The sequence below is a fragment of the Haliotis rufescens genome, unplaced genomic scaffold, assembly GCF_023055435.1.
Source record: "Haliotis rufescens isolate VD_foot unplaced genomic scaffold, xgHalRufe1.0.p SCAF_7, whole genome shotgun sequence".
Classification (NCBI taxonomy): Eukaryota; Metazoa; Mollusca; class Gastropoda; order Lepetellida; family Haliotidae; genus Haliotis; species Haliotis rufescens.
Window position 1 is genome coordinate 4,896,719 of NW_025964361.1, and position 16,685 is coordinate 4,913,403.

At 43.1% G+C, this 16,685-nt stretch overlaps 1 protein-coding gene across 1 annotated transcript in view; it reads right to left on the reverse strand.

Annotated features, from left to right (window-relative positions):
* The window catches only part of LOC124149612 (biorientation of chromosomes in cell division protein 1-like 1), a 59,771-nt gene that overhangs the window by 36,332 nt on the left and 6,754 nt on the right, over positions 1-16,685 (reverse strand). The window contains exon 2 of the mRNA XM_046521314.2: positions 16,037-16,152. Within this exon, the coding sequence (XP_046377270.2) occupies positions 16,037-16,152 (116 nt within the window). The remainder of the gene's footprint in view (positions 1-16,036; positions 16,153-16,685) is intronic.

Here is a 16,685-nt window from a genome sequence, read left to right on the forward strand (position 1 = left end):
CGTTGGTCGTGTAATGAAGATTAATTTCTTTTCGACGTGGACGGTATTCTAAGTCAACGTTTATTGCCGTGACTGTAACGCCCGTGGTGAATAATCGCCCGATCTTGCGGTTATGACCATCACAGCATTACCAGTGTCACAACGCCATTGTCGACCCGACGCAAGACCACGTAGACCTCACCCACGGGTCATGTAGATTCTGGGTTGAGTCTGGTGTCCCACCCAGCCCCCACCCTCGGGCTCCCGTATATCAGGGTCATCAAGCTACGGTGGCAGACAGATAAGCGTGTCACCCGACCCCCTCGGGGGGTATTCACACGCAGAACATGGCGTCTAGCGCTGAAAGTGAATCTGGTCGCCCACCGGGCGTTGCCAACATGCAAAGCGGGGAGCTGACTCGCTGGGTGATCTATGTACCGGTAGTCTATGTTACGTGAGGATATCAATTATTGATAGTACATGTCTTACACGTCACATGTCTACTATTCATAATATTGTTTTAGAACAATAGCGAGTGACAGATTGACAAATAGCAGCCGTGACGAGATGGTGAAGGGTAAAAGCCAACACCGAAATTGTTTGCATATTTGAATATGTTACAGCATGACGAACTGTTATTGCAAATGATCATGCTTGAACGTATGATAGCAAGTGCAGTAGGCATGGTCGAGATGTACCACTCTGCCATTGATATACAAACCACGATGGTAATTATATAATTATTATGTATCAGCGCCAATTATCCGTAGGTTTCCCTTAAGTTTCCACCTTTTGTTATCTTATTACTTTTGTTGTTCTTACGTGTACATCTATATGCTCTCTGCCTCATGTCATTCATTCACCTGATGAAGGAGGAAGCATATACCCCGAAACGTTGCGTTCCTCATTATAAAGAAGTTGACATCAATAAATTCTCTTCCTAATGTGTATCACTTCTAAATGCCTTTCAATGACTTAATAAAAACAACGATGTGAATATCAACAACATGTATTATTAATGAGGTATTGTGTAAAGTTATACAAACATGTGAAAAACCGAAAATTCTGTAGTCCCACTTTTAGCTTTATTTCCAATCCCGTCAATTCAATGATCCCGGCCTATTGACCTAACTTTTATACCAATCCACTGAATGTCAATTGTGGACATTTAAGCTGGACAGCGGCTATTTAGCTACAGGGGTGCATTATGCGTGTCAGCAGGTTACTGATGTGGCCATCCCTTCTGGACGGCGATGTCGCCACGAATTTTAAAGGCGAAATATTCATGTATATCATATTCAGCTCGAGTTTACAGAGCATAACACTGTGTCTTTCGTACTGTATTACGGAAGGCGGTTAGATAATAAAATCCGCAAAAATAAAGAATGGATCAGGGCGCAGACTGCAACCTTGTCACACACCATCTCCGGGTTTCTTGATTTTGACAAGATAAAACGCATCTACTGCATTGAAATGCAAGCTGGATGTAGGATTGTTTGCACATATTAAAATGCAAATGTGTTTATGATGCAGGTCACAGATTCCACTGTTGTACCTGGGCGGTGGCTGATATGGATGTGGAATTCTGCATTCACTATCACGCGTTGAACGTGTGACTGCATTATAAATAAGTCGCTTACCACATGTACCTTTGATGAACATTTTTCACGATTCAGTCAGTGAATAAACCAAATCCGAAAAAAACGACGACCATCAAGATTTAATAGGAGATATCAAATTCTCCGCGTTATTATGTTTCAAAATAGCTATGACTGGCGTGTGCAATAGCACGAAGTAGGCGGTTACGTTCTCTGTTATTCTGCGCATGCGTGACTAGACTCAATATGGCCACCTGGAGCATTTCATTTGATTCGGAATAAAGGCCATCATTCATCCGTCGGGGAGGGAATGAATTATCCCGGAGGCTGATGATGTTCTAAAAGTACCCCCGATACTATTTCAATGTCCTTTCACTATTTCCCCAAACTTTCACAGTCACTGTGAAACTCAAGATGAACCGTTGTCATTTGCCACTCAACATAGACGATCAAATCCATATACGCCTTCAAGAAATTAGAGGTAACACCTGTCTGCAAGGCTACACACAACAATTTATAACTTTCATTTCGAGATTATAAGATAGACCGGACAAATAGTCTATGCCATGTTTTGCGCCTTGGTTCAACAAGCCGTCTCGGGCCCGTGTACATAAAAAGGTGTAAATTACTGAGAAAGACAGCCGAAAAGATTTACTGCTTATGACAAGTTTACTCAAAAGAAACCCCACGTTACAAAGAGCATTCCGCGGGATCTGGGGGTATTGTTGCCAACTCAAAGATACTTTAATCCATACCTGAGATTCCGTTTCCCATTCAATCTTTCCCCAACCTTTTAACAGGTAAACAGGTTAATTGGACATCTTTCCACCGTTCGGAAATGATGAATACAGGTTATCATGCCTTCTGAGTATTGACTAAGATGGCCAGCGCTCAGTCCGACATTGCTGACCAACAGGGGTGTTTGCCTTCACATTAAGGTGGGTGTTTGGGGGTTATAAGGCCGCAGTCTTAAGGGATGGACATGGCTAAGGCAAACTCGCTTCTGTGGTACGCGAGTGTCAGGACAATAGTTTCGCACGGGAACTGTTCTCCTGAGTTGAAGTGACGGATCACTATTAACTCCCACAAAGCCTGCAGCGATCCCAAAGGGGATTGATTGGGAGGGGGCTGAGTCACAGGTAGCTGATGAGGCGCTCCGGGGATACTGATAGCGTACAGGTAATTGAGCTGACAGCATTAATCTTGAAATGAATACCATGTCTCGTTTCACGTCTCAGGTGAGTATTGCACAGCGATTATTGATGTCAGATGGAGTATTAAGTTCAATAGCAATTTCTGTGTGAAATTCACACTACCATTCACACCTGTTTTAAGACACAACATTCGGTTTCAGATATCTTTCTGCACTGATAAAGCCTTCACAATGATCATGCTGTACGTGATTCTAAAGACAATATGTGGACACAGCCACCCACCTGGAACCATAGCTCTGATCGTCATCCCATACCCCCACTCACCCCACCCCACCCATCCCGTGTATCTCTGACCCCGTGTCAGTAGGGGTGCACACGTGGGTGTGACTAATACCCGCTAGGTCAAGGAATGACCTCGCCTGAGTGACCACAAGGACGGACACTCCGGTGCCTCGGTCTAGCCAATTCAGGGTAGGGTGGGGGCCAAGAAAGGGAATTACCGAACGGTCACCTGCTTTTCAGATTAGGGATTCATCCAAAAGAGCACATGGCAAAACGGGCACCTGTTACTTAAACAAGGTTCGTCCAGGTGATCAGTGGTCAGTCCAGGCGGTGAGCAAGTGCAAATTGGCCATCGAGTTTGGCCCCTTCCCAGATCGTGTTGACAACAGCGTTGCCTTCAGACAAAGAGTTCTTGGAAGCGTGCATGATCGAGGCTCGCTATGATCCAGTTGCCTCCCTCGCTGAGTGGTCAGAACATATATTTAATAACACCCCTCAATTCTATTCTCATCCCCTTCCAGCTCTAGCATCCCCTTGCCATACCCTTATAAGACCTAGATTTGACATTAAGAGACCATAGGTTCCCTTTTATTAATCCTTATATGACATTATTTATAAATAACTTTATCTTTGACGAGAAGCTCTTCAGATTGTCACTGTCACCTTTCTTGATCTGTAACAAGGTCGTTCTATGACTCATGTGGGACGCCAGAGTAGACGTGGACCCGAATTGAAGGCATGTCAATGAAGTCCACGTTTTCGCAGTACTTTAAGCCACCACGTTTAACTTAGCGTCAAGGGCTCCATGTTCATATGTCAAGGTCACGTGCGATAATCTTTCGCTTTGAAGGTCAAAGACAAGGACAATGTAACTCTTAAACAAACAGGAGGAGTGCATGGATCATGCACAAGACGACAAGCACACGGTGTAGGGGGTATATATTTACCCGTCCCCACACCTCGAAGCGAACACTACTTCATAGTCTGGTTGCCACGCTGAGGGATTGCACCACATGGAGCAGGACACTGCTCTTGGCTGGCAGAACAAGATCCTCTTGTTGATGTGTTCTAATTAATCACACGAACATGTGCGATGTAACATTGCACTTGGACATGGGAAATTGCCTCGTAACATAGCATCCGTGACATGAGACATCGCATGGTATTGACACCACCTGTATAGCTGGTATACAACTGGAATACAATGGGAAATGAGCGATATGCGTAAATACACTAGGAACATCTGGTGTTCGAGAACCCGTGGGGATTGTTTGTCAAGTATGTGCTGCTACATTGTGTATTGGGTGGACATTCCGGGAAAAGAGTGTGTATGGTTTTACGCCGCATTTAGCAATATTGCAGCAATATCACGGCGAGGGACACAGAAATGAGCTTCACATATTGTACCCATGTGAGAATCGAACCCGGGCCTTCGCCGTGACGACGAACGCTTTAACCACTAGGCTGCCCCACCGCCCCTCCGGGACAAGAACGTGTGAATATATTGTGTATTGGGTGGAGATTCCGGGGCAAGCACGGTGATAAAATTGTGTATTTGGTTGTCACAGTGGCTGTTGAGTATGCACAGAATTTGGAGGGGACTCACGGAAATCATTGGTATGTCTGGTTAAGGCTGGTTTCCTTCTACAGTAAACTACGGTTATAACGAACTCAAAGGGACCACACATTTTAGTTCGTTATAACCGTAGTTCGGTATATACAGCATATATACAGCAAATAGCGTGACCAAAAAAACAGTTCGTTATAAACGTAGTTTACTGTACTTACAGATTGAAACAGAAGCGGTTTAGCTGACTCTGACATTAACTTGTCATGAAAGAATGCATTGACGTCAACGCGGAGCTAAATCATGCCAAAGCAAGTTGTGATGGATGGATGGATGGATGGGATGTAGAAATGGGGGTGGGGATGGTAACGGGTTGGGGTTGTGATGATATGGGGAGTAGGAGTGGTCATACTGGAGGTCAGGGTATGAAGCGATCCCTCACAACACCATTGAGCCAGACGTCTGACTAAACAGGTTTTGTCAACAAGTCGAAGGAAAACACAGCGGTAGTCGAATCGCAAATTCTTTCCTCTCGTGATCAAGCTCTCCATCTTCCCTTGTGCCTCGCTATAGCCACGATTGTGTTTTTCCCACACGTATTTAAACCATGGGTATAAGAACACGCGCAATTCCTAACTAGGTCGAGGTTTTCCGAATGTCAGTTCAATAACTCGTATCATACATTTGACGTATCCCAACGCGGATGTGGTGTAGGGACTTCTTGTTAAGGCGGACGAAGAAGTGAAAGGTGTGATGAGGCAGAAACTGGCGACGTCGACGGCGGATAACGCGCCACCGCTAAACACACGGTAGACCGTCGCAACCGAGTCTCATTAGAAGACTTTCTAATGTAGGTCACGTTATCAGAAACGAGGCGCTGACGTCACGTACTGTAAATCATTTAAGTCTTAAGAATGCGATTATTAAAATTTCTTTCGTGGCCAGCAATTCCAGACGTTCTTTGTGCGGTTTTGACAGTCTCAACAATGCGTATTACGTATGCATAGACAAGGCACATTGCCAGTTGTTCTAAATCAAAACGGCACAGCTTGAAAACAAACTAAACAGTCATGGTTATTGACGGGAACAGATCACTGAGGATTACCGATTACCGTGAGACCTGTCAGGATAGGCTATTAACACGGGCAGATACATTGGAAAAACAACCAATGAAGATCCGGGTAAAAATACGTCTTCATTAACCCGTGCCTGCCGTAAAGGCGACTCTGCTTGTCGTAAAAGGCGACTATGCTTGTCGTAAAAGGCGACTATGCTTGTCGTAAAAGGCGACTAACGGGGTCGGGTGGTCGGGCTCGCCGACATGGTTGATGTATGTCATCGTATCCCAATTGCGTGGGTCGATGCTCATGATGTCAGTCACTGGATTGTCTGACCCAGACTCGATTGTTTACAGACCGCCGTCAAATAGCTGGAATATTGCTAAGTGCGGCGTTAAACAACAAACAAACAAAACAACCTCTGAAAAACAACCCACATTGATAAATATTAGCAGTTGTCAGTCATGCATTTAATACAAATACATTTCATAGGAATGTTTATCATTCATGTTTGACGTGTTTGCATTATATTCGTGTGAATGGTTTATAATCATAGTCGATCTAATTGTAAAACTTCCAAAGCCTATACTACCTTATCACGTTGAATTATTACAATATATTATACTCTTTTGTTGTGTTATCACGTTATGACAGTCTCTAAGGATCTATTTTGTTATCGTCATACAAGTCAACGTTAACCTAACCCACAGCACAAAGCGGACAGCCTGTCATTATCAAAGTGCCGAATATGTCTTCCTGGTTAGGCTTTAAAGTCTCGTCCAATTGCAGATAAACGTTTACGAGAGAGAGAGAGAGGGAGAGAGAGTGTGTGTGTGTGTGTGTGTGTGTGTGTGTGTGTAGAAGAGCGAGAGAGAGAGAGGAAAAAAGAGAGGTGGGATTGGGAGAGAGAGAGTATGTGTGTGTGTGAGAGAGAGTGGGGGCGAGAGAGAGAGAGAGACGTTCGTTTGTTCTTTCCGTCAGTATATATGCAGACACTGGCCCATACGAAGACCGTAACAATAAAATACCAACAATATGACTTCCAACAGTTGATGGTGCTATCTCTTTGGAGTTTATGATCCGAGAGTGAAGAGGGTAGGTGGACGTTCACGGCTTGCCTTCACAGCTTTGTTTACAGCGATTATAGAATATGAAAACTGGAGGGGAAGGGCCGTCATTTCGGCCAGGTATCGCTGATAAAATGACCATAGCCGGCGCATTTGAAGACTGGACTACAAAGTGATTGTCTTGCTTGGGTGGTTTGACTACCCAGGTGGTGGAGACAAATACAAACATATAAATCCGTTGTTCACATATAATAGTTAAAATCTTTTTATGTTGAATATTGACTGCGAGGTGGTTGTCCAAAGTCACACAAACTTTCTGATACGGTACCGGATAGACATGTTGGTGAGTCGCGGCAAAACGTTTCGGGTGCAAGTGTGTATATGATGTCAAAGTAAAATATAAACTCAAAAGTGATTAACATATCTGAAATATGAATACGTCCGTTCAGGCAGATATGGTGTGCGGATAATACGAACATTTATCATAGGCGGGTCAATAACCATGAACAGTATACAGGAGGAACGCCACATTCCCAGCCAGGACCTGGATCAACAGCCATCTAAGCGCTACGACTGTCGTAAGTCAATGCTAAAGTACAGGAGTTACGGTCGTCTTAGCGCTAAGATCGCTTTGTGCAACAGAACCCAGGACCACCGATAAACAAAGAGTTCACAGCACTACGACAGTCGTAAACATGGTGAACTATATACTTACGACAGGTCGTAACTCTACGAACCCTTTGTGGATCGAGAGCCTGGTCAACGCGAAACAGTGTCTATCGCGAAGGAACACAGCGGCCTTAATCAATAGTTCTCACATCATATCAAAGATTCTGTTATCTCTATGTATACGGATGTATGTGTGTACGTACTGTTCCGTGTTTACGAATATGTGTGTACGTGGTGTGACTGTGTATACGAATGTCCACGTGTACCTCTTGTGTCTGGAATGTGTGTAGCTACGACGACCTTTCTGTTCCTAACAATGATAGTTGTAAATAGTGTGTACTTATAGTCCTGGGCCCCGTTCCACAAAGCGATCTTAGCACTAAGGTGATCGTAAGTCCCCTACTTTAACATAGGTTTACGATCATCGTAGCGCTAAGATCGCTTTGTGGAACGGGGCCCTGGGTGCATTATACAAAACAACCTCAGCGCTACGACTGTCGTAAGTCTATGTTATGGTATGGGAGTTACGATCACCTTAGCGCTAAGATCGCTTTGTACAAAGGCATCCTGTTCAATTCAACTTCGCAATGCATCTTATACGTTCAAGACCAAATACGTTGCTCTTATCCCTTAGAATACCCAGAGCGTTATGATTCACAAGGGTACAATGTGTGAAGCCTATTTCTGGTGTCCCCCGTCGTGATATTGCTGGAATGTTTCTAAAAGCCGCGCAAAACCCAACTCACTAACTATGATTTCTAGTGCACGAACATCCACACCCCTACCATTGATCCCGATAGAATCTCTGACCATATAAACCAAGGTAGATGTGCCGGGGATTGCAAGGATCTTGTTTAATCTGATGACAGATCGTGTTTGGTCATTATGATAATGACGGCAAATTACCTCATGCCTTCACAGTCAGCCTTACGTCACATAATGAAACTTATCATGACAAGCATGGGGCAATGATTGGGCTCCCGGGGGTGGAGTTGGAATGTGTTGGGGGTTAGATCCAGGTGTCACGGCAAACCACTGGGAACGTGCTATAATAGTCATATACGTTACCAGAACGGACCATTATTGAAACCGAAACGTATGTCCCATCTAGAACATAAATGATTTACCACTAACACAGGCTGAGACTCAGATTAACATCAATGTAATATACACTCGATCAAGTTACACTGAAAACGGTACCTACACAAAATATTTGAATAATTTCAAAACATAATTTACATATAATTATATTTTTGGATTTTTTTCCAAATTGACACACGCTATTACCCAAAAACAATGTTAAGGCTAATGGTGATCTCTTTGACACCTCATAGCATTTATTATTTTGATGGATACGTTTTTGGCATGCTCGAATTCGCAATATGATCTAAGAAATGTAACATCATGTATTTTTGGTCAAATCTCTGCATATAAAGTTCTTCTAGCATAAAAACAGCGCGATTTGGCATGAAAGGGGACGATATATGACCTAAGACTTGTATTGTATTGCTTGAAAGAAGTCCGATACAATCTCGGGATCCTACTGCGGAACCGTCGCTATCTACAGTTAGCTGGATAGACTTACGCTAGTGTGGCTCCGAAGTTCTGATGATAACAATTGTCTGGGTTTCCTAAAATGTTATATTGGCAACGGCATTCCTAACACGAGGTATAAAAAAACAGTGGAAATACTTCGACAGTTACGTGTCAATGTCATGAGATCTGAACGGATATGACCCTCGACTTAAGTGGGAAAAGAACCGTCATGACATATCACAACCAATTGCAAAAAAAAATTCAAATTATTGTCACATAACTGGTAATTGTGAAGGTTCATAGTAAGGTATCGTTGGCATGTACACACATAATTCTGGGACTGAATCTCCGTAGCAAACGCCCTGTTCGTTTTAGCTACTAGTTGAGAAACCACTCTTGCAGAAAACGATAGGGGATAAACCATACTCCCAGGTACCACCTAATTCATATAACGTTTTATGTCATACTTGCGTTATATTGAACTAACAGGCGGCATTTAAAGCAATTAAATTTGAGGGTTTTAGCTGTTCTCTGGAGTGTAAATGTAAATGACACACCGGCTCTTTAGAACGAGACACGGCGATACAAAAGGTCTTAAATCTCCCGGCATGCACAGTTGGGTGCCAAATTCCTGTCACGTGACCCCCAAACTGTCGCCATCTTGCCCGTGGTCTAGACAAGTTCAGATATATCTTGATTTGTATTCCTTTTATTTCTAACAAATCATTCGTCGACTAAATGCACATGGCTTATTAGAAGGACACAATATTATGTAATATCCTTTGATAATAGCATTTCTTGGAACTTGTTTGTTTCAATGGCGCTGCTGTAACACTTATCATGTGAGACATACATGCATTTAATATGGATATTGAGATATAAAATAATCTCATTGGAATCTAAACATTATATGAAAATGTATAATGTTGTATAATGGCGGAACGGGATAACTAGACACGCGTTACATTCAGCGAGTTATTAATCACGTCAAACTCTGACCGCATTAACCTATTTTTATGACGCTTGTGAAATTAATTTAACCTTCCAACTTTCCCGTTCATCAGAATTAAGCAGCTATTGTAAATATTCTGAATACCGGTGTCTCGTACAGTGACAGTAAGGTCTGGGACAGCTGACATATATGGGGGGACGCTAGAGTTATAGGGGACATGCGATAGGGGTAGGGATTAAGTTGTGTGGGGAGTGATTGAGGGGTAGGTAGCACAGGGAGAGGGAGTGTTGTGGTTCTGTCGGTCAAGTATCACAAATCACAAATCTGGACAAAAGATGTCTCATTACGTCATATCCTGTCATGAGCAATGCAGTGAGTGAGTGAGTATGGTTTTACGCCGCTTTTAGCAATATTCCAGCAATATCACTGCGAGACACCAGAAATGGTCTTCACATGTGCCCATGTGGGGAATCGAACCCGGGCCTTCGGCGTGACGAGCGAACGCTTAAACCACAAGGCTACCCCAACGCCCCCATAAGCAGTACAAGTTATATCAACTATAGGAGTATGCAAACAATGTAGTGAATTAGTGTTAGTGTTATTCATACTGCAAGCATGAATGTGTATATGTTGTGCGACTGAATAACTGTATCTGTCTGCTCAGTGTGATTGCGTGTGCTCCTTGTGACGGTGTGTACGAATCTGTGAATAATTATTGTGATTTCGTGTGATTATGTGTACTTATTGTGACTGAATGAGACGGTGTGTCATAATAGTGACTAAGTGAATGTGTGTGTGCTTAATGTGACTGTGTATACAACTCTATCTTCTTATCGAGTCTGTGCATAATCTCATGAGTGTGTGGGGCTAGTTGTTAAAGCGTTCGCTCGTCTCGCTGAAGGCCCGGGTTCGATTTCTGGTGTCCCCCGACGTATTATTGCTGGAATATTGTTAAAAGCGGAGTAAAACCATACTCACTCACAAGTGTGCGCTTATTGTGCCTGGATGTACTCAATGCAAAAGTGTGCCTCATAATACTATACACATGTATGTGTGTGGTCTAAGCATCGCGAATATTCGTATCAGCACTGTAACTGTGTCTACCTCACTCGATGAATGTGTGTGACCCCGTGGATCACAGCTGTCACAGAGTCGACCACAGACCAGGCATGTCACACATCTACCATGTTGTCAATGTCACGTACAGGGAAAGTCTTATCGCCGGTCCCCCTCCCCGTCCACACTCGAAACCATCGCTAGTCTTCCCATTCACGCGGATCGGTGTCCGTTCATCATTACACCTAAAAACGTGTGTTGTGACAGAAAAACGCTACAGGTGTGTTGTTGTTTTTTAACTTCAGGTGCTAGAAAGGTGCGTTACCCTTTCTTTAGTGATTGTATAGGTGCGTTCTGCAGTGAAACACATGTAAAGACGAGCCTGTGTGTGCCTTATTATCCACTGCCTCCGTGGGGAAACCGCTTAAGATGAAAGAGGATGGAGGTTGTTGTACGTGACTTCTCCCTGTATATCTTTACCTGCACACCTGAGTAAATGTACATGCACCGCGAATAGGACATGTGTGAGCTATCTTTTCCCAATACCCTCGCTTACAATTGCTACAACTCAAATACAATCACGCTGAATGTCGTACCTTCAATTAAAAGTCCCTCTCTTAAAGGGGAGCTTGGCTCTAGCCAATTGCGGTCCTAAGAGTCAAGTCACGTGACTATTCTATCCGCTAACTGGTGTACGTGTTTATCAATCACTGTATGAGTTAATGAGTGAGATGGGTTTAACGCCGCTTTGACATTATTCCAGGTGTAACACGTAGCGTCTGCTTAATGTGGGAGGAAAGCCCTAAGTGATTCAGGTCTCGCATGTCTATCACTTTGGTCAAGCCCACGAGCACGGGTATGGTGTCGACAAACCTAGCAACACAATCGGGGCGAACCGGGATTCGAAACTAGGTTTCTTTATTGCCCAAGGGACGCAACTCTGCATAGCGAATTGCGGCGCCTTAGACAACCGGTAGTGATTATCCTGATTACATGGAGACAATGTCTGTGGTTAAGAATTTCACAAACTTGACTGAGACTTAATGGACATTTGACCGCGAGTGCCTTAAAATTCATCGCGACATCGGTGTCAAAACAGTTAAGCACATATTCAAATTTCCCCAAGTCTAAAAGTTTCCAAATTTTGAAGCATATCACAGCATTATAGGACAACGTGACATATCGCTTTTGACCTGGAAAGTTAACATACATGTAGAGCGTGAACAATCTCGGTGACATCGACAGGTACTCGGTCTTGCCTTACCCCCGGGGACAAGGCCTTTTTCACAGGTTACTAATGAGTCACTAATGCCCCATTGGTCACGCCGACCACCGCGTTTTTATCACTGTCTGCACGTGGCACTTGCTTTTATCGAGCATTGTCACTTTCCCTGGGCCACGTGCAACAGGTGCTCGCGCAGACTCGCCTTTGTTATATCGGGTATTCCCGGAATATTCCGTCAGACATAAAAGATCGAGAAATATTGTTTGCGTGACAGATGAACAGGTGGTCAATGTGTGCAATGAATGTACGTGCGTGTGCATGTGCATGCGCGTTCGTGTGAGATGGACATTAAAGGGTTAATTTTCGCGTGTACAAATCAAAGTACTTTAACATGCTTCAAGCTTTCTGGGCTGGGTCGAGAGTAATTCCTTGGGGCTGTGACACATCAGTCTGTCAAATGACTTGCTTCTTGTCAGCCAATAGGCGCCTGGACTCATAATAATGGCTTAATGTTGTCACAATTAGGTTATTTTAACAAAGATCAACCTCTGTGTTATTAGATTAGTTGTTGCTTGTTACGAGAAGACGATTCTTCAAATTAAAAACTGTTTTATGACTAACAACTAAATTACACATACCAGCTTATAGAGACTGGTATTAGGAACACATATACACTTCATTTTCATATTAAACTCGTTTATCATTCAATGTCAGTTTTAGGCATAACATGGGCGTCATGGCAGCAAGGACGACATAGTTGATGATGGTCCATAGGAGAGGTCAAATCTAGAACGAACCGGTTTAATACTGGAACAAGCCAGATGCCTGCATGACAAACTATCTACAGTGGGTGACGTAAACTACGGACTGTGTATATGATAATTTATCATGGGAGAATACGAAAATACATGGGAATGTCTTTTGTCTGAGGTAATAAATGTCATCAAAAGTGAATTCATAACATCATGGCGATTAAGATGTTGTTCTTTCCACTTCTCAATAACACAACGGATTTCCATGGAAGGCGAAATATTCTTAATGATTATATAATTATTTAATAAATTGTGTAAAAAGCATGGAGCCTTTTGAAAGTGCAAAGCTAATTGTCATGTGTCTATTTCGATATTGTGTTTTTGTTTTCATGAACCGGTTTGCTGAGTTTGAGGAAAGAACACCTGCTAAGAATACAAAATGCAAGATGAGTTTGGGCATTGTGTTCAGGCATTGTCCATAAACGAAATAATACGTGAACCGTGTTTTAATAGTTATAAATGAAGCATATCATTACAGACATGTTGGAGATAGAAATTTAAGAATGTGTGCCACTTTTGATGTTTAGCTCTGGACACTGCGTGACTAATACGTCCTGCGCGACAGTTGGGGTATTTAAAAATTTTAATGTTGACACAATCGATGCAACAACACATGTGCTCAATTCCCCCCACCCACCCCGTTCCTATGGTAATGTGTCGATGCCATATTGTCTGGATAATATGCAGTCATCGTGACGTGGCACAACACACCATATGCAGGCGCACGTGCTGCACACGACTCCAGACAATTGCACCATTAGGTATGGCTGTGATTGATAATGAGATCATCTAAAATGCGAAATTGAGAGAATTAGATTTCTGGATTATTCCCGCTCAGACTCTGAATAGAGAGACATTTTGCCCAAGTACTATAAAGAATAATAATGGCTGAATATTAAATTAGAATAATATTTCGAAAATAAAATAAACTTTGGAACAATAAAATCACGATTATTTATGGAACCCATTGGAAATATGCCAACCAACTCATGGTAATGAAACATCGTGATTATTGGAGGTGTGTGTTACATAGCCAGACGTTTATGTCCTCCGACAGTTAAGTGGTAAGGTCTTAAAGTCTCTTTGAGACTCCTAGTCGTATTCACAACCAACATGTATGACAACATTCACCAATCATTACCGCCCATTCTACAACAAAGAAACAAGCTTCAAACACATCTGCTAATATTACGTCAAGAGCTTGTACTGTAGGGACGGGTAGCTCTTGTACGCCTTCTTAACTTATATCTGTGTTTGAATGTGTGTCAAGTACTTGAGAAAACAGCGCCAAATGACCCGCATTGAAAGAGCATTCAATGAGCTTCCATATTGTTCTCCCAATGCTTTGAGATATCCTTGCCCCATGTCCATGCCCTATCATCAAGGCTTTACCACTCAAACCAAAACAGCTTACGACAGTTTAACCCTGGCGAGGCTTTAGTATTACATCGGGGAAAACACTGAAGGCTTTGGAGGACTCCAATCCCCCCCATCCCCCGGGGCTGGACTTTCAGCGTCTGGACAACGTGCTGTGTGATGTTCGTTAGAACAAAGCGTGAAGTGTGTCTCTGACAACGTCATGTTGTTACACCTATAGTGTAGTGTTAACGCATGTTTTACTGCTTCACGACCAGGCCATGTTGAGCATGGTTACAGAACATATTGTATCTGGGTCACGTTCGGTTACATTTCTGATTACTGTGTAGAGTGTATTGATGGTGTGTGGACGTTTTGAGTTTCAGAATATATGTAGGTCAGGTTCAACTACGACATGACTGTAACTGTACATTGTGTATTGATGGTGTACTGACGTTTTTTTACGTTACAGAGTAAGGTGAAGGTGAAATGGGGTTTACGTCGCGTCAAATATTATTGCACTTATATAGCGACCTGCACGCACGTGTGTGTGGCTGCTTGTACTAGTCTGGACTAATGTAGGTGTATAGTGCTAGCACAATGAGATACCATGCCGCAGTTTAACATGAATACCCCACTCAGACACAGTATACTGACTCCGAGCCGACCAGTCCTTGTTTTACCCCCTTAATGCCAAGCGCCAGGCAGGGTAACAACAAGAACCATCTTTTAAAGTCTTTGGGTATAACGCGGTCGGGGATCGAACCCCGGGCCTTCCGCTATCCGGCGGATGCTCTACCACTAGACCACGGAGGCGGTCGTTTCAGAATAAGGTGTCTAGGGGATGATGTACTGACTTTATGTCCAATATAGTCAACGAATTGATATAAATTCGCGAACACGCTGGTATATGTACTGAAAACATAGAAATCATCGTTCAATACACTAACGTGCTGAATCTATGCATGACTGTTTTAATACTACTTCATTCCATCCCCGATGGCGAGTTCCTGGATTGTAGCTGTGTTGTTTGGAGTCTTGGCATGTGTGTACTCCCCTGAACCCCCTCAGGGAATGTCAGCCATGATTCTTGAGAGGCCAAAAATCCGAAGTGGACAGTCATCACACTTGAGCCAACTCGGACAGCGAGTCCACGTACGTCAAGGTGTTTAACCATCACCACGAAGCCAACAGTCCATAACCCATAAGTTTCCCCTGGGTGTTGATTATAAAACAGTATCGTTGCGGTGTTGACTTATTCCGAGACAACTACTTCTGTAGGTACAGTGAAACCTCGCTGGCAATGAAAGCTCCTCTAACAATGCTCTTAAACAGACAAGAGCCAAGAGTAAAAGTCCTTAAATGTCCTTAAATGTCCATCATTGGTATCTGGGACAACGCATTGAATCGTGTACTGTTGTTTACTTAACAGGTTCGGGATAATGAGGTGTCGGTGCTTCTTTTGAGAAGAAAGCCAAAACAATTTGTTTCAAAAGGACTATGTATCATTTCAAAAAACAAAAATCCGAACACGTCATTAATGTTTTGGAGCCCCAAACATGCTTCCTTTTTCCGATCCGTCTACATATAGACTGTGCAGCAGAAACAAGTTCGTCTAGTCATACATCGTCTGTGCAGGCAGACTGCGGACAACATCTTTAATCTGCCGCCATCATACTTCCGGTAATGAAATGAATTGAATGGTTGTATGGGAAGTAGCCTTACCTTGTACTGTTCGAACACTGCGAGTGCGCGTGCGTAGCCTTCCTTGGAATACACACATATCGCCGACAGAAGTTCAAAGATCTGTTTCTTCACTGAAATGTCGCCCGTATCCAAACCTGCAACAGAGTGTCAATATTGATCAAACAGTTAATCACATACAGAGGTTGTAGAGTCGAAGGGGGGTAGCGGCGTGTTGAGGGGACAGAGAAGGGCGAGAGGGGAGCATTTAGTCGTCAGGTTCTCTGTTGACTTGTTGACATTGCCAATAAGGGCAACCAACGACAAATACTAGCAATTAATTCGTCCACAGCCTGAGTTTAATCAGTATACGCCTTGGTTCGACGCCATATCATCTCGCATCAGCCTGCGCAAAAAGGATTGTTTTTCGGGAATGTGTTACTAATTTTATTAATTAATCCCTCATCAACGTCTACAACATGCCACTTCATTAGGACGAGCGTAAATAACGTAAACCTTGGTTGATGGCAGTATTATCTCAAATCCACCACTGGCAAGAAAAAATAATGTGAGGTCGTTTTTCTGTCATTTTGTCAGGCAACACACAAACAAGTATTTAGTTATGCAAATTGCATCAGTGGCAGCTAAAAGGGTAGGACATGCCTACCCGTGACCGATTTTTCTTATTGAG